This window comes from Rhea americana, unplaced genomic scaffold, assembly GCF_003343005.1.
Source record: "Rhea americana isolate MKP2758 unplaced genomic scaffold, rheAme1 scaffold_32, whole genome shotgun sequence".
NCBI lineage: Eukaryota > Metazoa > Chordata > Aves > Rheiformes > Rheidae > Rhea > Rhea americana.
In genome coordinates, this window is record NW_028186446.1 from 265,537 (window position 1) to 286,692 (window position 21,156).

The 21,156-nt window shown below is 42.4% G+C and overlaps 1 protein-coding gene across 1 annotated transcript in view; it reads left to right on the forward strand.

Annotated features, from left to right (window-relative positions):
• The first annotated feature begins 6,581 nt into the window (after positions 1-6,581).
• FAM171A1 (family with sequence similarity 171 member A1) overlaps positions 6,582-21,156 on the forward strand; it is a 141,921-nt gene continuing 127,346 nt past the window's right edge. The window contains exon 1 of the mRNA XM_085310560.1: positions 6,582-6,678. Coding sequence (XP_085166686.1) covers positions 6,582-6,678 — 97 coding nt within the window. The remainder of the gene's footprint in view (positions 6,679-21,156) is intronic.

Genomic DNA, 21,156 nt, shown 5'->3' on the forward strand with positions numbered 1-21,156 from the left:
TTTTTTTTTTTTTTTTGACAATGACCAATTGATTCATTGCTCTTACAAGACTTGAGGAAGACCGTTCCCCTAGTAATTAGATAACCGAAGGAAAAAATATCTCTGCAGCTGTGACAGGACTATTGAGTTAATCTGTGAATCCCTCTCATTCTTAAATGAAGGGCTGTATTCACTTCACTGATTTTGAGAGAAGGAAGGAGGTGGTGAAGACACAAGACTTGAATTTGTTCCAGTATCTGCTAAAAGCTGCTGGCTCAACTGTTTCAAAGTGACTTAGTATTTTGCTAAGGCTGTACAACATCTTTCACTGGAGTAGTAAGACTGTGGTGTCCAAAGGTAATAGAAAGATGTATTTTCAAGCTAGTAAAACCAAAAGTTTTGGGGAAAACTCCTATCTGTGCTTGGTTCACATCACTGGGAGACTTGGATACAAAGCAGTGGCCTTTTTTCTTCTTCTTTTTTTTATTTATCAAATGTTCTCTAAGATGCTTTTCTATATTCAGTGTTCACTAGTTATACCAATAAGTAGCATCTAGCCAGGAGGCATTCTCCTGACTGTATGCCCAGTGCCTTCCAGAGTCTTAGAACAAGCAAGTTTTAAAAGACTCTTCTTTTCTCCTGTCTTCATGTCATCTTTTCCTTCTTATAGAAGTATCAAAAGTATGAGACTGTGGATATTCATATGACTGCAGCTTCCTTTTTCTTTTGATTTCTTTTCCTGACGTTACTGGCTTCTGCAGATCTTCCTGTAGGTGCTAAATATACAGCTTCTGTAATTTAGAAGCATCTCTGGCATGACTTGCAGTCCTTCACAACACTAGAAAATATTTATTTGAATTTTGCAGTGGAAAATATTTTTGTATRTCGTCTTTGTTTTCATCATTTTGCTTCTGTATTCCTCTAGCTGATCTGAAATGTGCTCCTTTAAAGCTTAAGGAATACTTCTTGCAATGAGGTAAAAATGAATGAAATAATTACTGCAGCTTATGCAGCAAAAAAATTTACAGCTCTATATTATCTCTGACACTGATAGTGGTATCCACCTATCTCAAGATAAATTCGGGGTGTGTTGCTCACTCCTCATCTAGGTATCCAATACAGTCCAAAAAATATCCTTGGGGCATGGGGTCCCATGAGATGTCCTCCTGAGCCTGACTTACTYACTTGCCCTGTGTGCAGGGCTGCTAGAGACAGGGAAAAGAGGAAGGGAACATCCCTAGTGCCTAAGGATGGCTCCAGACTGGAGCTATCTGACAAATGTCTAGATAGTCTATTTTCTGCTTGATTTTGGGGGGGGGGGGGGAGGTTGAATGGGAGTGTTTAGTCTTGGCCTATGGTATCTCAGTCCTGTGGTATCTCATATACTTTACTTCACTAAGTGACCGTCTGGGTCTTTGTCCTGTTATTTGGTGAAACAAAGTAAGAGCCTGAACGTGACCCTCTGCACTAGAGGGGCGCCCAGGATGCTTTCGGGTTCTGCAGTTAGCTGCACTGAACTTGAGAGCTCATCATTTGCAAAGTGTGAGAATTTATTCGAGCCAAACCACTATAACAAAGCTAAAAGTATAGCAAAACTAGAAATATAGCAGAACTGAAAATATGTATACATATCAGAGCTCTACAGTTCAATCACGGGTGCATGGTACAGTGACTGTTCTCGCCCCTTACAGGCCACCCTTCCGGTATAGTTTTCCCCGGCTTCTTCTCACCATCAACTCACCGTTGACAGCAGGGGCATCCCCACCAATGGGTGGGCCCTCGGGTCCTCTGAATCCACACCAAGGTGTGTGACTTACTCCCTTTTGTAGCCAGTCAGAACAGTGCCAGCCCACAGTTACACAAAAGCCGCAGGGCTCTAGTTGGTGGCAGGGAGCACATCAGCGGGTGACCTGGTCCTCAGCCCCCAGGATTGCTGGGTCGTTCTGAGGGGAATGGCTCCATAGCACCAAGATGTTTATAGTGTGGGTCTCTGGCGTCACTTACTTGTCTGGACTAGTCAGTCACGGGTGGAGGGTGCACCCCCAGGCTGCAGCAACCCCACAGTTTGGTGGCTCCAGCTGTGGGGCACACAGGCCCCATTAACTCTTGGGGAGCACCCAGAGCAAAGCTCTCTTCTAGTGGCCATAAAAGAGGCCCATGCTCACCTGTGTGGTGCCTGTCACCCTCCAGCTGTTCTGAGCTTCCAACATTTGTGTGAAACCGTTGGGTCTCTGATACATAGACTCACTGCAATGTCTTTAAAAGCAAAACATTTAAATTCACAGCAGTCAGGCTGGCGTCTCTTAAACATCATCGCTGTAGTTGTTACGCTTCTCTTGCAGCTACAGATTTATGTAGATTATGTTTAGCTGTTGTACATGAGTTGTCTTTTGCAAGCATGTGTGAAAAAACACAGAGAACTTCTAACACCCCTCCACCGGCCCCTTGAAGGGAGTTTCTGAGCACGTCCAACCTCCGCAGGGATGGATGGCAGCAGGGAGGGCTGCGAGCGCCTCCCAYGAGTGGGGCTAGGAGAGCAGAGGGGCTGCGCCAGCACCTGGCGTTGCCGCGGGGCCAGCATGGAGGGGCTCGCTGGGGCCCAGCTGGGAGGCTCCCTGCTCTGCCTCCGCTTCCTTCCTATGCTCTCCTCCTTTCCTCCTCCTTCTTCTCGGCCGGTTTATCCTTCTTCCCTGGGGACCCTGGGCTGCTGCCCGGGCAGGCAGGCAGGGAGCGGGGTGCCATCCGTGAGCAGGCTGAGGCCATCCCCGTAAGCCTCTGAGCCGCCTGTCGAGGCGCAGTGAGCTACGGCCAGGACCAGGGCACTTTGTTCTGCTCAAAGGCCCATCAGTAATACGGAGTCAGCCATCACCCGAAGACCTCCAGCTGCTCCCCGCCACGGACACCTTCTCGCGGATGAAACCATCGCTCTGGTCTCTTGTTGCTCCATATCAAGCCTCTCACTTCTTGGAGCGTTTCTCTTTCTGAGCTTGTCCACTGCATCCCCTGGCTCATGCCTTGCAAAACTGAGCTGCACGCGTGCTACATACGCCAGGTTGTTCAAACGGCTTCCGTCCTCCAGCCATCCCCACCACTCCGCTGTGGATGGCCGCCATTCCCAGCAGGAGTCACGGGAGAGAACGGATGGTGTTTTGGGGCACTGGGCTAAGCTCAGGTAACCGCTGTCCATCCACTGGCTTGGCCCCAAACTTCCCATGCAACTCTGAGGCAAAGTGCTTCATCCCACGCTTCCTCATCTGCAGTAGAGCCCAGGAGAACAGAGCAAGATAACTCTCATAGGTCAGAAAATCTCGGGGCAGAAGAGTCTCTCTGACTTCTTTAAGGCTGAGGCAAACTTACAACACTCTATCAATACTGAATAAAACACTCATCTCTTGGGGGCTGTTATTGCAAACTCAAGTGTCTGTATCACAGAAGAATCTGGCTACTCCCACCTCACAAAACCATATAGAGTTAATTTTTTAGCTGCTTATTTCTACTCCATTATGAGCACCAGTTGTAGCTAGTGAAATAAACTAAAACCAGAATGTAGAGAAGAACGTAGTCATGGGTACTATGATTTCAGCTATTTATTCATCTTAGGGCTGCCAAAAGAATCTGCTTATTCCATTACCATCAATCCAGTCACATATAATTCCAACTCTAAAGTTACTGAAATGCCATAGAAATAACAGTTTCCCAAGCTGTCGTGTAAAGTAATTCAGGTGGGAAGAACCATTAATATTAAATACTTCTTCAATTTCAGATCCATAGACACCAAAGGGATCAGGCTTATTTTTTTTTCTTTTGAACATAGAATTATTTAGGAAATACGCATATTTTTTATAACTTCTCAACAAAATACTCTGGAGCTCTTCAGCAACAAGTTAAAAATATGTAGCATTGCCTTTACTATATTGTACACCAAAGTATTCCCTTTTTTGCCTCTGTAATTGAAGCAGAGCCCAGAATGGGAGTACAGACACACAAACAGTCTGGAATCAGTTCACCACAGAGGATTTTGGTGAAGGAAAGCATGAGTGCTCAAGCAGCATCCAGGCTGGGACATCAGATAAATAGGTGGATTCAGTGGTTGAAAGTGATGTGATTGGGACATTGAATTCCTGGGCACCCTCTGAGAAGACCTGCCTTAAGCTGAGCAGTCAAAAACATTAATAACACTCATAAATCTTGGGCTAGCCATGGCATTTTGTTAAACCCAGCAAGAATATTTTATAATATCACCCAAAATTTCTTTGAACCTACAATGTATGAGTAGCAGAGCGTGACAGTGGAGCATTTGCAGTAACATCATATTTCTTTGTTTTGTCTAGCTTGTGGCACAGATCTAAAGATGACCTATAAAACTTTTGGGAAAACTCTCTTTCCTTCTCAGCACATTAGCAATGTGTGTACAGTTTAAAAAGACAGATAGGAAAATCAGTCCTTCAGTTTGCCCTCTAAGTCCTGAATTTTTGCACCTATAGTTGGTTAGCATGTACTATCAGGCAAAAAAAGCTCAAATGCTTGCACTCCAAGTAGAAATGAAGCATTTTTCTGAGCTATTATCTACTGTCTTAACTGCTTCATTTAACTATTGAGTGCTGTGGGCAAATGCAGTGCTCTGGTGTTGGCATGCCTGTATTTGGTGCTAAGCACAGAATAAGTCTGTGGCACAGCTTTCTTCCCAAAAAGCTGGCACTTCAGATATAAAATATGGAGCAGCAGACGGATGTAATAAAACAGGAAGCATACAAGAACAATGACATGATTATGAACAGTATAATAACCAGTGGTCATAGCATGCCAGGACCATAAGAAGACTTCCTATTATGGGTGCCTAAATTAGGCATCTTAATACCTAAATAACAGTCATCTGGCCCAGCAAGGCAATGCAGAGCATCTCTCCTAGTTACTTTGGCTCCTTATGCATCCAGCAGGAGTGAAATTTGTGGGCCTGCTGCCTCACACTCCTTGGCATAGCATTTATGTTCAGAGCCAAAGAGGAACCAGGAGCACCGGCTGCAACGGGGTTTTCTCTGCTGCTTGCCTTAGAGCTGAGGCAATGTCTCTGCCATTCACTGGGACACACTGTGCAGAGACTACATCTTTGAAAAAGCACCACGCACAAAGGAAACACACAAGTAGCCCCACAGAGCAGGAGCTCCATCCTCCCCAGGTGGTGGGGTGTCTCCGAGAGCAAGGAGGACGCCTGCCTTTTGGGCATCCCACGTGTCCAGCCTTCTCCTCCACGTTGGCAGCCCAGTGCAGAGAGAAGAATGAAGTACACCTCATCCCAGGCAGGCCCACTACCTTGCTATGCCACAAATGGGTGTTCAGGTCTTGTCAGGMTGAATGAAGGCTGCTTTCTCTGTTTCATGGCTCAACACCGTATCCAAGAGGCTGCTCCACATGCGGTGCCCTAGTCTCCTGCGGTGTTTCTTGAGCTGTGCTCAGTGTTGTCATCACTGTGAAGCACAGCCCAAGCAGGCCTGGTGGCCTGGGACCTCAACTGCCTTTCAGCTGCCTGTGACTGTGCCAGTGGCAGTGGATGCACCTCTGAGCACATGCTGTAAAGCATAGGTATCTAGAGAAGCTGCAGACCAAAAGGTATTGCTGAGGATCTCTGGATACCTCAGGGTCTGGCAGCCACAGCTACCACAGTACAAATTGCTCTCTTGAGTTAAGGTTCCTAAGTTTCTGTTATATCTGTCTTAGGTGTGCTAACAGTTGGCCTAAATATGGTCCCTTGCCAATAACAAATGAAATTAAATGAGCCTGGAATTTCAACTATTTTGTTTGAGATTCCTGATGAATGTGTGTTGGAAAGTTTACAGACTTGTCATCCTCTGCTAATCATTTAGGAATCTGGTTTGTCAGACGCTCTGAAACTCACCACTTTAATATTTCTTGTCTGAATGTAGTGGCCAAAGGTTTTCCCATTTGACTGATGAAATTAAGCACCTGAAACTGTCTGTAGGCAATACCTTGCTTGCTACAGTCTGAGCACTACATCTCTGAAAATCAGCCACTTATTTAGGTACTTATCTGTGGTTTTAAAGACCTAACTTCTGGCAGACAAATTCAAACATATTTGTGATACTTTCACATGGTTTTAATAAGAATCTAAACATAAATCAGATGAAAGAAAAAGAGAAGGGGACAGGAGAAAGAACAACAACACTCTGTAGGATATCTATGTGTTGACATAAAATATGGAACAATTCCTGTCTATTGCATCTGTGTTTGTAGGGTTTTTTTTTTCAAATGTAAAATACTGAATCAGTAGTCCAGAACAGCCTTGGTGGTGAACTACTGTATCTGACACCTACCAGCGCCACAGGCTCCACACTGGGCTGTTTCACTAGGGCACTTCAGGTGCCGTCACACTTGGGCACAAAGTGTTTGCTTGCCTCCATGTCCCCAAGAGTCCATCACAAGACCTTCTGAAAAATGAAGTTTAGTATCACTGATGGGTGAAGATGTTCATGTTTTCTCTTCATATGCTCGTTTAGTGGTGACTCTCACTGGACATGAGATTTTGTGTGTCCACACCGCTAAAGCTTCCCATCAGGGCTGGTTTTCCCTGGGCAGAAGGAGGGTGGATGGACGCTGCCCAGCACGGGCATCAGGCCCTCTCCACAAATGCACAGCCTCGGGAGAGCTGCGGGGTGAAGACAGGAGTCACAGGCATCATGCCAGGTAGTGACATCTCAAAGAGTTACCCTCTGCCCATTGCCGAGAGTAGCAAAAAGGACCTGATTCATGTATTTAAGGTCTCATTTTTAAATTTACAAATATGACAGCCTCATTGACTTACCTAGCACCTCAGGAAAAGTTAAATATCTTCCTGAAGCTGCCTCAGTGAGCACTGCTTTACCTCAGTGTTCAGAAAAAACAAACCCACAATTTTTCTTTCATTAATGTGGGGAAACAGAGCAACACTGCACCAGCACAGTCAGACAGCGGAGTAGAAAAGCACTGTCTGAGACGGTGTAAAAATTTTGAGACAGTTGCCATGGCTTCTCCATCTGGTGGGGGAAAGCACAAAAAAATAGAAGTCCCCGTGGGGATTTGCTTCCTTCTTGCAGTCCTTTTCTGCTGGGGGACCAGTCAGTCACTGGTGTCAGTTTGCTGTGAAACAGCAGCACTGTGGGAGCATCTTGAGGTGCTGGTGATCTCAGTTAAAAGCAAGTATCCCTCAGTCAGCACTTCAGCTTTCACCACAATGCTGCTGTTCACCATGAGGCCGAAACACACCTGGCTGGCGTCCCTGTGCTGCCGTGTCAGACTGAGGGTCCCGAGTGGGAGGACTGTGGGTGGTTTTCTGTTATGGTGGGCCTAGGCCCCAGCAGAGGTTTTGCTACAGTGACTTCCAGCCAAAGAAAGTGGGAAATGTTGTTTTTCTGCAAGCAGAGACTGTAAGAGATGTGCCTACGCCCAAAACTTAAATTGCACTTTTATTCAAAATGACCATCACACTCCCACTGGGAGAATATGTAAGAAATGTGAACATGGGGCACATTCCCTGTATATTTTCTGACTCCAGTATCAGCTGCCAAACATGCATATTTGTGTGATCAAAACCTCCCAGACAGGATGCATGCAGCACCTTCAGACTCTGATCTGGCGCGGGTTTGCAGTGGGAGCCGCAGAGCTCCTCAAACCATAAACTGAGGCTAAGACCTTTTCCTGTGTACAGATGAACACACGCATACCCCCTCTCCCATGTAACATCAGGCAAGATGAATTTCACCTAGCCAGAGGCATCCAACAGGGGTTTAGCACTTCCACAGCTTCGTGCCTGTGACTCAGTTCACTAGCTGTATCAGATGCTGTATCTTTCTTCGTTCTCTACATTCAGTACTTACCAGTTTGGTCTCCACCCACTAAAGATCTTTTCCATGTTTTTCTTCCTTACAAGGAAAATAAACTTGCAAAGAGGGCAAAGTGAAGGGTTACATCTGGAGGGAGTTACGGCCGTGGCTCAAAGGACCAGCTGGAATGTCTGCAATGCGGAAGTTTCTGCATTTCTGCAGCCATTTTGCTCCTCTTTTGGGGAAATACAGATACATGTTGCTTGCTCTCAGGGAATKTGGGCAAGTCTGGTGTGGAGGCAGCAGCATCTCTGCAGAGAGCGTAGCCRCATGTGTGTTTTTGTGCCTACGTTTTCACAGGCCACTAGGAGCGTTTCACTGCAGAAACCACCCAGCTTGAAGCTAATCATAAGTAGCCACAGCAGTATATAAAAGGAGCAAATGCTATAATTGTCTGGTCTGGAAGCTCTTTGGGGCTGTTCTGACAAGCTGCGTGCCAGCAGGTCCTGCTACGACAGCAGGGTAGGTGTTCGGTGCAAGCGGCAGCATCACCAGGAGGGGGAAATCAAAATCAGCCAGCATCAAGCTTGGCTTGGATGGGAATTTTGGAGAGCCTATAGGAGGGAGAGGATGAGAAGGAAAATACTTCTCTGTAGTGTAAGTTAATGATGTGAAGATCGAGGAAATCTAGGTACCAAACGATTCAGCTTGCATCCCGCTCATGTCTAGGTTATCTGCCTGACCACACTTCCCAAGGGTGATGGCTTTCCTTTTTCAGTTTCATAAAGGTAAATGATATGTAGTTCACAACCGCTCTCTGACACATTCTCAAACTAACATTGGTTTGAAATTAAACAATCTCTAAACAGAAGCTTGATTTCTSATCCTGAAATTCAGACGTTTATCTACATTGTTTCTATTTTTAAATCCCTCTTTAGAAAGGATAAAACTTGCCAAAATACTCAAAAGCTTAACAACAACTCTCTCATTTCTGAAAACAAAGGTCAATGCTTGAAGCCCCTGATATTTATTTAAGTAGAAGTCACAAAGTTATTTTAAATTGATGTGGTATATATAAAATCATTATCTTGAAGCTTTGAAATTTTACACACAGCCTTACAATTTTGAAATGTTTATAAACAAACTAATTTTGTAATAATGAAATATGGACAGATGTAAGGATCCAGAGAAGAGAAAAAACAATTTATGRGGCAGTAACTTCTACAGCATTAGGTATTTTTTTCCACTGATAACGTCTGGAGTATTTTAAATACAAAGTATCCTACATACTGTTCTTGTTTTGTTTTTCCCACCAGCATGTCAGACTCAGGAAAAAGATCTGCAAAGAAATATTGACCTCTACTTGTTTGTTTAAAGTGGCATTTAGTGGAGAATTGAAACTGCTCTTCCCTATTGAGGACCTATTTTGTCTGAGATATTCTAGTTTGTCTTTGCAGTGAGTTCCTCCTTCCTTTCTAAATTGTCTAACATAACAAAACTATTTTAAAGTGAAAGTATTGATTGACAAAGAATTTTTTGTTCACTCCAATGTTATTTTGTGTATTTTTGGAAATAATTTTGAGCAGAACAGTTACCAGAACTCAAAATGAACAACACACATCTGTGGTGCATCTAGCAACCAGCTTGCCAGACATTCCCATATGTGCCTGAGGACCCTATGCACTGGCTCCAGTAGGCTCATGCTACTAGGATGGATGTGGATGAGCACTGGTGTTCAAATGTAGGGAAAAACACCGTGGAAAAGTTAGGAGAGATGCAAGAAGAAATTTCTTTGCTCACTCTTGTAGTGATCCCACCACRACAGGTATGAAGGCACTGACCCGACAGAGTGTAGGAGGGCCTGGTCCCTCACTATGAAGCTGTAGACTGCACTGTCTCGTGAGCTGCTGCTTCAGAGGCAGCCTCAGCCTTGGCACATCTTCAGGTCTGAGCACTTAGCTGAAGAGATCTTCAGCATCCAGTTATGCAGGAATTAGTTACACCCTATCTGTCAGAAATTCATCTGACAGATACTCCAATTACGTGAGTAACCCACTAGTTAGCTATCCTTACTGCCAAAAGTCCATGTCTCATTTGCAGTCCAAACTTGTTAAACTTCAGCATGCTAGATAATCTTACACCTTAGTCCTATGGACAGGAGAGTTTGCCATCAATATTTTAAGTTAATATCAATTCTTCATATATAAACTTTATTATAAACTTTTCTAATATGATAGTAGTGTTTAGGTTTCCTATCAGATTATTGACAAAAACATCAAATAACATGTGAGCAAAACCAGATTCTTGTTGGAAATATACCTGCTCAGTAATGAGTCTCCATTGCCAGCTTTCTGTTTCCAAATTACATTTTGACAAATATTATCTATTTACTTTGCAATTCACTTAGTGYAGGTGATGCTTATCCTAACTGAAGCTACTTCATAATCAAAGTATCCTACAATAGCAAATGTTTTGAAGAAGTCTGCTTTCCATCAATGTTGCAACTTTTATCGAATAAATTTATGATTGCATTTTAAGGTATAGGTAGACAAGAATAGATTTCCTATCAATGCATGTTGATTGTGAAGGAAAAAAAAAAACTGTCCCATTGTCCTATTGCAACAGTAATGAGCCCTTTCACAGTGACTTGGAAGTCAGCCACGAGCTATGCAGAACGCAGGGTTACTGGGGAAACCACAGGACTTAGGACACACAGAAGTTTTTCATGGCAATTTGAGGGACAAATTTAACCCTAACAATTAATGCAGGATCTACTGTTGCCTATTTAGCTGACTTTCAGTCAGGAAGGGACAAACTGTTACAGTTTTACCCATGCTATGGAAAGAGCACTGCTGCCTGTGATAGTTTTATGCAGCCCAAATGGCAGGGAAAACACCCTGGTTGTTTCTCTGGTGCAGGACAAGTTTCTGTGCCCAAGACACCATCCTCTCTGGGCCCYGAGTTTGTAGGTGTCTTTTCTGTTTAAGGAACTGCACTGTAGCCRTGAGAAGTGTCCTTCTGAAACCAGAACGTGTTACAGGCAACATAACCCGGGGAAGCGCCGTGCTGTGCAGAAAGATCTGGATACGCACATGGACATCTGTGCCACAAAAAGTTAGCTTTAGACTTGTTAGTCAATTGTAGAAGAGAATTCCTGCTTGTAGGACTAATTTCAATAGTAATTCTCAGCTACAAAAGGCTCAGAAGCACCAAAGCTGAAATTGCACCCGTTTGCCAACTGCAGTCTGAGCCATGAGAGCTGGGTGGGGGGAAGGCACCTTTACTCATGTCTCAGTCAGAGTGGAAAAGTAGCAGCTTTGGCTCTTTAGCTCTTAAYGACTTTTCAAAGATCTTGGCTTTTTGCTGTTTTTTTAATGAAAGAGGAAAGGGAAATTCAAAGCTGGAAGTTGATGAGTAGCCTAGCTTACTCCACTTGGGGTTCCTCCTGTGAGAAATACRCAAAACATAGTAGGAGATGTAATGTCTCTGTGTGACATTTCTGTTGTAAATGTGTTAAGAGTTATAATTATGCATGCAGCTATACTGAAACTTAAAATGGGTGTAGATAACTGCTTAAAAAAAGTTTTTCACTCCTATACTCCTACGAGGCAAAACAGCCACAGAATTATTTGTCATATCAAGAATAAAATAAATCTTTCATGCAGCATAAGTTTGAGGGGAAAGGAAGAAGGACTTTTTATATAGCCTTGCATGAAGAATCCTGATTTGGCAGGGCTCCCATATTTCTTTCTTTGGGAAAATGTTTCTTATCAAAATAGCTATTTGAGGTCCTATTATTCTTTTCTATTTCTTAATTGTTGGGTTTTCTAAAAATAAAATGTTTAAATATCCTAGATATAAGCCCAGTCCAGTCTCTACTCCCTACTTTTCCAGACTCAGAGTTGCCCACAGATTCCTCGYTCCCTCGCCCAGAGGGTCAGGTGGCTGGAGGGAAAGCTGCTTATTTTTAAAGTACTTGTTTCACCCCTTCTTCACTCCCTTATCCAGCCATCTACATTCTCCCTGGATGGAAAACATAATTTAGAGTATTGCTCTTCTGCAGACTAAAATACATTTTTAAAAGGAAAATAAAGGCTTCRTTTAAATAAGAGAGCTGTAAAAGCTGAAATGCTGTGAGCCTTTCGCTCTGAAATGGCCTGCAAATTGTCATGTTGTGGAAAGACTCTTATCGCAGCATGAAGCCAGGACATCACTTGAGATGTTTTATTCAGGTAATGTTGGTGTGATATTTTTCTTAGGTATGATATACCAACATGCCAGCTTGGCTCCTTACTAATCTCAGGCATACGCAGATACATGCTACTATATGTCTTGATATACCATAGCCCTACACTGCAGAGGACAGCTTGCACCAAAGGAGCACAGATCCAAGTTCATCAGCACATGTAGGGATGTGCTGGTGGCCTATCCCTCCTTGGGAAAGGAGAGTGCAACACGGCCATGCTCACAGCCACTGGCCACAGAGCCCCGCTGGGAGTCAGGCCTTTAGCTTCACTTTTACCAACAAACACCGCACTGGCATAAATGACAAATGTGTTGAAGGGAATGGGATTAGATAAGGAATAAGAAAGAGGGAGGAAGCAAAAGAGAAATACACTCCTTGTGCTGACATGTCATCACAGGAACATCTGCATTATGTCTGGGTATGCTAACGATCTCTTCTCTGAAACCCTGATGTGAGACAATTAGGATTGATAAAGCATAAGGGTTTTTTGGTGATTTTAAAGATCCCAGATGCTATGGGAGAGAAAAAAGAAAGAAAGAATGGACATTTTATCTCACCTTGAATCTGCTAAGTGCTGACACAAAAAAAAACATAACTTTAAAAAGATTGTGGAGTACCATAAAACACAAATAGGCTGGCAGGTTTTTCTACTTTTTCTGGATTCCAATTCACACTCAAGACAGTCTTCTTGATGCTCTTTTTTTTTGGGGGGGGGGGGAGTAAAGAAATTAAAAATATGAAGCTTGGTCTTTAGGTGTTGTGTATATAGATTCTTGACTGGTGAACTCTTTCATGCATGCATGAGCTTCTTTATCCAAGAAAAACATCATTTTAAAAAAATTGAATCATAAATTACAGGATGACTTCATAGAAAAGGTTAAGGAAAATCAGATTTGTTTGCTAATGTTTATTCTTTCCGCCTCTAAAGCATACTCAAAAGACAGCATATATCAGGGGCTTTTCCAGTTGTGTTTGTACACATTCTCTTCCACACCCTCAAGCAGAGGTAGGAAGCACAGTATATATTGTTTATAAAGCTAAAGCTGGACAAACAATTTGCAAAGGATAGTGTGATTAGCATGAGTCTTCACCCTGTTTACAAATTCTCTGGTAGCTGATCATCATATTTCTAATTAGTTCATTACTGGGGTTTGCCCAAGCAAGTGACAGACTGGAGGAGCTGGGCATGCAGCATACGGAGCTTGAGCACCGCCCTCAGACACCTAGAGCAGACCTTGGAGACTGCTCCTTGGAGACCTAGGAGGACCTGATTGCACATCACAAGCAAGGCTCTAATATTAATTGAAAGCTTAGCCTTTCCAAGAGTAGTTAGCATGGTCTGGAGTCAGTGGTTTCTTARAACAGAACTCCTTCTCCAAAGTGTTTAGAAAAAAATTTCCAAAGCATCAAGACCTGTTGTTTAAATCAAAACAGGGACAGACTTCTGTGCTAAAGCACCACTACTGATCTGTTGACCTTCAATGKCCAACCATTCCCTGGATTTCTGTCATTAAGAAAGTCATCTATGATACTTGATCATCCAATGATAGTCCTGATGCTAGTATAACTATAGAAAATTCCTGGGGATGGTTTCAATAACTGCAGGTTGCGTTCATTAATAGCACATAGGAGTGCTGACGTTAACCACTGTAACACATGTGATTTCACCAAGGTACGTTGGTGCTACCATAGCCCATACACCACTAGGGGCATTGCTTGCCCAGAAGGAACTCCCAGCATGCAGGGTTTGCTTTGCATATTTTCATACCTCRGTGAATTTCAAACAGTCTGGGAGCAGTACTTGTACTCGGGTTGTTTGGGCTATTAAGAGCCTTTGATTCAATATGCTCTAAATGGACTACGATTGCCTGCTTTGGCTGATGCTAATGGAGATGAGAAGGAACAAACACTTTCTTTACTACTGTTGAATCTGGTTTACTACATATGTGCAGACTGAGACAATTTCCCATTGTAGAAGTACCTTGGCCTTTGTGTGAAAATAAAACACCAGAAAAACTGAAGAAAAGCTACTGTGATTTTCCTAGAATCCAGGAATGCTGTCTGAGCAGAACAGATTTGAAAGAAATGACGTGTGACGTTCCAGTGGAAAAGCTTTTAGCATATGGTTCTGCTCACACAAATCATTTACTACCACAGTCTTTCCCCTTGGCAGCCACTATGAACTCTTGGAGGCTATAACACCCTGATCACAGCATACGGTTGGGATGGAGGAAAAAGGGTCTTTGACTCCCAGAAGATAGCATTGCCCAAAAGAGTTTGGCGAAGGGTTCTCTGACCAACTATTGCTCCTGAAAATGGATTCACAAATGCTTCCTCTCAGGGGCTGGGTACTACCTGCAAGTGAGAGGGTTGCCCAGGAGAAAAGGAAAATAGAAGGTGAAAAGTAGCTCTGGAAAAGATGTCTTTTCAACTATCCTGCAGCTGCCTGTTTTGTTCAACAGTTACAGAATGGTTGCAAATAAAAAAAATACATAAAAAACAGTACAGATAACCAGGAATAAAGGAATAAAAATGTGCTTAAGACCGTGAGTGGCAAGTGGACAGTTACAAAGCACTTTACCACCACCTCTGTGGTTGTGGTCATTCTCAGAAAGCAACTAGCTTACATGTGCCCCAAAATGAGGCAAGTACCAGACAAGCAACAGATATGTGTTATAATCTGCGATGTTTGTGATTTATTAACAGAGAGTCATCTCTAATGCAGTACTTCTGCCAGTTTGTGTGTCCTCACTCAGACAGAAAAGACTGCCGGTAGAGGCGAGGGGCACCCCACTGGGCCGTCTAGACCCAGCATCACTAGTTCTCAGTTGGGTTCCCATATACATCTGTCAAGTACSAGGCAGCACTCCATGTCTTCTGCAAGAATCAAGTCCAAGATTTTGGTATCCAATGCYAAAATCCTGTCCAACTCAACTTAATACAGACCATAGTGGGAGGAACCACCAGAAATCTGTGTTTAACATCTTAATAACCTTTGATTTAACTCAACACTGCATGGCATCCCTGTGACTGGCTGGCCATTTCCTTAGCAATTCCTTCATTGCTATTGGTATTTCCTCATTCTTTTTTCACACAGAGCTGGGACAGTCCAGTTCAAATGGCATACATGAACTGGCTCAGTACAGGGCTAGAACAAACTACTAGAGTATGACCTACAAATACAAACTGGATTCATGCCAGCATGTAAACAGGGTGGCTTCTATGTGAGGTGACCACGGATCAGTACAGCCAAATATCCTGGTTAGTCTCAGCAAAGTACACAGCAATAAGGGAAAGCAGCTGGAAAAACAGTAAAAAAACTCACAGCCTAGATACCACCAGGCAAATGATACTGTGATTTGGAACATAAGAGGAGAAAAGATGCACCTCTAGTCACTGCCAATATTTTAAAGATATGATTTGATGAAATTCAGAGCTGTAATTTTATTATTCTAAAATAACAAAGAGCTGTAATTTTTTAATTCTAAAATCACAAAGAGGTTGCAGAAAAGCATATTCTTCATAGCTGGGACAAGTCTGCTGAGGTAGGCCATTAACATGATATCCTAAATACATGCTACTGAGGCCCTGCTATCTTCATAAAGAGTCAAAGAAGCATGAGATAGACAAGACCTGCAAGGTCATGTAGTCCATCTTCTTGTCAGTGTTTGTTGTTTTTTTCTCCCTGATTTCCCATGTCTTAATTTAAATTTGTTCTTATTTCCTTCCTCCTTATCAGCCATATGAATCTCCTCTAACCCTTTAAAATAACTGCCCTCCTCCTCAGTATCAGATCAGATAATAGAATACACATTTCATGTCTTTCTCTTGTAGTACCTGAAATTAATCTGCCTCTATTAAGAGCTCAATTGCAGTTAATCACTATTGTCYCCATCTCTTCATTTTCACTTGCTTTGTGTACTTTGCTTTTTGCCAGTTGTAGCCAATAGTTTTCCCTTCCTCCTCATTTGTGTGAAATTTCTCTTACATTTTCTCACAGAACTTTTTTTTTAATCCTCTCTTTAAAGATTACTGGATATTAAGAGCTGCATCTGATTTTATTTTCAAGAAAGGCAAGAGTGATGGACTTTTGGGGCTAAAATAATGTCTGTTTTCACTCTATCATAATCCTAATCCTGCTCTTCCTTCCTTGCAGGCTCATTGCTTGATTCCTTTATAACTGCCTTTAGACCAGCCTAATGTTTTCTTTCGTTCCTTCTTTCCTTGTCCTACTGGTAAACATTTCRGTTATTTGCAATGTCTCCATCGTTATTCTTTGCAACACTTTTATTACTGCCTCAGAGCCTGGGTTGTTGTCCAGAATGGCTGCTTAATGTTTTCTAAAGAGCCTTCAAGAAAGTTGACCCCAGGGTAACAACTAATTACAACCAACTAATAACTAAATACCAGTCACAAATAACTGCCTAGCTACTGACAATTCTTTTCTTTGACCTTTTTCTTAATTACACTCATTTAAAGTCTTGTTGAAAATTACAGCAGTTTTACTCCAATAGATTTCATAATATTGGGGCACAAAAATAAAATATGTCATTATCAGCTCCATGAATATTCTAATGAGTGTGTGTTATTGATTAACAAGGTAACCTTCTAAGTGCTCTGGTTGCTGAAGCAGGAGAAAACATAGTAAAGGTGAGTGGTTTTCTCATCTTTTTGAACTGGTTATTAAAACAGCCATGTAAAAATATGAACCTGAGTCATTACTGTATGCAGGAGCTAAGGGGCCCTCAGCATTTTACAGTGCCTTTACTGCATTTTCAGCTTCCCAAGGACATAAGAAAATCTGAGTATATAGGTATCTAGACTTATCTTTTTCTAATCACTGACCCTCAGAAGAAAGATGAATTTCAGTATCTGCACAGATTCTGAGGATTTTCCGTCTGCAGCCATTCTAAAATTCACTCGTATGAGAATGCTTTAGTGGCTTTCAATAAGATGGCCATCATTGCAGAGCTAGACTGAAATGAACTTCTGCTCCAGCTTGCCTGCGAAGAGAGTAAGAGATTTTCATGAGACAACATATTCTTTCCAGAAAACAGGCCTCAAACATTTTATGGGTCAAAGAGTTTCCAAAACAAAAGTTGAAACAAACCCCTTAAACTTTGTCAAGAGAAAATGCTCTAACTTCACTAAAATGAAACATTCTGATAAGGCCATTTTGATATTCCCAAAATTCAACTTTGGGGAATACTTGGTTTATGGTAGATTATGAATTTTTGATTTTTCATTCCAACTGGAGATGAAAGGCAATGTCAGATGGCTAAAATTTTCTCCAGAAAACGTCAGCATTTCAATCAGCTCACAGCAGATTCCCATTTACAGTGCTGATTTCCTGTCTGCTCTACACCCTTCTCTAGGAGTTTGAGGCTAAAATTTTCTGCTCCCTTCCTCAGTARATCAACTGATTAGAACAGTATCTGATCTTTAGTAACCAAAGGCTATAGCTTAAAAAAACATTTTTTCCTTCTGTCCTTTATTTTTAATTCCCCGAGGGAGAGTAGAAAAAGCAAATATTATCTACAGACATTTTTTGATTTTCAGAGGCCACACGCACAAAGTTCTCCCCCGCCCTTGGAACTGTAACCCCTTCCCCTATAGCTTGCGGTGATATCTTGTATATCCTTCCTCTTGTTATTTGTTATGGATCTTCCAAAACAAATACAACTGCATAACCACAGGATAGCCTTGGATGGCAAGGCTTAGAATCACAAGCTGTTATTGGCTTTAGGGCAGAGGCAATGCTTCTGCACTTGGGTATTATTTGAATTAAAACTCTTTAAAGGGCTGCTATTTTCTCCATTCCCCTGTAAATACTAAAGCAATGTTCACAACAAACCTCATCATGCTCTTCAAGAGGCAGTCACTTGGTTTCATGTTTTAATGAACAGAGACTGTTCCTGCAGTAATTTTTTGCTGGAAAACTTGATTTCATAAATGCATTATTCAAGATTTTTCTAGAGGATGTGGGATTGCTGTTGCTGTAGTCAGGAGGACAAATGCCAGTGCTCTTGGGCTTCACTGTGCTCTTGGGCTTCATTTGTGTTTCACAGATGGAAGTGTGGGAAACTGAAATTCCAGTTCAGAGTTGTTTCTGTGCAAATTAATCTGTGGTTTTGCACTTCACAAAATAGTATAATCTATATGCCTCGTTGCCCAAGCTCCCAGCATGACAGAACCAAATGGCTTCACAGCATCATAACACTGTTGCCCASTTCCTAAGTAACCTCTTCAAATCAGCTTAAGTATCAGTTCTCCAGACTCGACAGGAGCAGGGAAATTGTATGTGAATTCTAGCATGTCAGTAGCAAAACAGGTTATTTTAGAAGCTTAGCTTTAACTAATAAGCGCTGAAGATTTGTTATTTTAAAGATGAATCAGGAATACAGGAAAACCAGTACCATTTGCAAAAACGTGAACAACAACTCACAGGGAAATCTGTATGTTCTGTGTGATAATGCATTTTCTTACCTTCAAGGAAAAGTGGAGGGACTTTGGGCAGACATACAGATGGATGCAGACAGACATATGCTCTTTCTGTCTGCTCTCTGAGCTGGTAGGACATGAGCCAACCCCCATCTGGAAACCGTATCATTGCATCAGTATGGCACTGTGCCGAACCTAACATACACTACCTCTCAGCACTTGGTCCTTATTATAGGCATGTTATTCAACATATTATTCATTATAAGGCCCCATGACTCCAGTTAAATGTGGGAAATGAACACAACTTCTTTGGGAGGGCATCAAATAAGTGATCGTCATCCACAGAGGGGTTAATTGTATGCTTTCTTCACGTCCTCTTCTTGACAAAACCTCAGCTGGCAGCCTGAAAGCTTGCCCTAGCTATAATACCCTTCACTATATACTGGGGGTCCATAACACATGTCACTATGACTCCAGGTAGGCATCTTCTCTTTTCCTTTATTTTTTTTCTCCTCCTCTCCCTCTTTTAAAAAGTAAAATCCAAAGAAAACTGATACAGGTACCAAAATCTCAAATGAAAGYCATGCAGAGTGTGCAGCTGCAGGTTTGCAATGGATATGAACTTACTCTTCTTAAATGTCATGTGAAGAATGAAATGAAAATAAGTTGGAAYGCTTACATATAGATATGATCAGCATGTAAACAACCGAGTTAGAACAAAGACAGAGAGAGGGCRATGTGGTTCAGGTGCCCTTGTGAGGCCACAGCAAATAGACATGAACACATCCAGCTCCCACTGCCACCCAGGTGTACAGCTGGAGATCCTCAGCAGCTGGAAGAAACAGGAGAAGAAGGAAGCATCAAAATGATTTGCAATGGCCCCAGTACAAAAGATCAGAAAAGTTTCCTTTACCCTCTTACATCAGCTTTCTTAGCAATATCAATTTCTGTTTGTTTTTAGGGAAGTCTTCATAGACGGAGCCTGGGAGCTCTCTCAGCCTTTAGCTATATAAAGAAATATTCTGTTAATACTATTTGGTAGTAAAAAAGCTTTTACTTTCCTCAACTAAGTTTAATATTAGCTAAGGAAAATAAAAAGGGTCTCAATATTTTTAATAAAAGTATCTTCCCTTGAAGAAAGAAGTGATTCCTTTGACTCACCTTCTCTTGACTTGCCTCTCACAGCTTAGTCCAACTAACTCCCAGTTTCCATACAGTCTTTCAGTAAAAAGAGAACAAATATAGCTCAGTGTTTTAATGTGAAATACAAGTAGAAAAGAAAGCTTTGTGTGGAGGTAGGGCATGTTAGATTTATTTCAAGGGACAGCTCTCAGTATCCGCTATTTGTCAAAATGATTGCAGGGGAARAACACAAAAGAAAACAGAACTGAACCACAGAATCTGATATTGTTACATTTTCTGTGATTTAATACATCCTCATTTGTCATCTTAATTCAAATCACATAGATAATAAGAAAGGTATTTTATTCCAAAAACCATCTCAATTGCATAATGTTTACAGATCTTCATGTCAGGCCATGCTGTCTTCACCTAAGGTTAGCACGATTGCAGACAGTATTTGCCAATCAGGGCTTTCTTAGTGCAGCTGAAACTAAAAAGTCAGTGGAACTATGCAAAGATCAGAATATACATTCCCATTTCTACCTGCTCATGGCGTTTCAAGAAATCTCCGGAAAAAATAATGAAATAGTAATCTATATGTGACTTTACTTTTTAAATAGAAAGCTACACACCACCTTTGTCCAAAGGCCAGGTGATAGCTGTGGCCAGCTCTCAGGAGCAGGTCCCTCAGATACTCTCAGAGGTGTGAGCTTCACTTTCAAGAGCATACTTTATTCRTAACCAAAAATAAAATGGTAGCTACAAATATTTATGTGCTATGGGAGAGTCACAGGGGACCTTGCAATGGCACAATTTATACTAAATTCATCTCCTGCAGCTGTCTGCAGAGCTAGTATGGTACGAAAGGGTCTTTATACTTTTATAGTGCCCRTAACACCAGAATTCCCAAATTCTGGACCGAATATCGCTTGATAAGGATGAATCAAGGTGTGGCGCCATGAAGGATCTCAACCTCCGGTTTACACTGCCATCAGTTTAATTGGCTGTGGTGACAGAGCRGGAACGGTCCTGGCCGTGGGCTCTACCCCATGGCCCTCTCCAGGGTGCTCCCAGGCACGGCTGGGTAACCACGTTCAAGAAGAAAAGCTGTGAAGAGGCGCTGTAATGTTGAGATACTTGTTTCTACTATGCATAAGACACGTATGAAATATGCCTAAGTTAAAAAAAAAAAGTTTTTAAATAACTTGTTCATGCTTACATGCAAATCAAAAAGAAAGCACCTTTCTCTGCCTGTAAGACTAGAAATAACAACGCAAAGGCTTGAAGTGAGATGTAAAAATGCAGAGAAGACAAACGTGAGGAAGATTTTTAAAGGCGCTAGGTGAGGCTGAAGGATTTATTCTTCCTTTACATGGGAGCAGCGGACAAAAGGAACACCAGCCCCCGAGCGCAGCCCCGRCCTCCTCCGTCGCGCCCCGGTCTCCCGCCTTGCCCCATAGCCGCCAGCACCCCGGGCCGCCCGGCGCGGCCCTCACGCAGCTGCCGCAGCCGCTCCGCTTCCGCGGCGGCGGCGCCATCGCCTGTGCCTCAGCG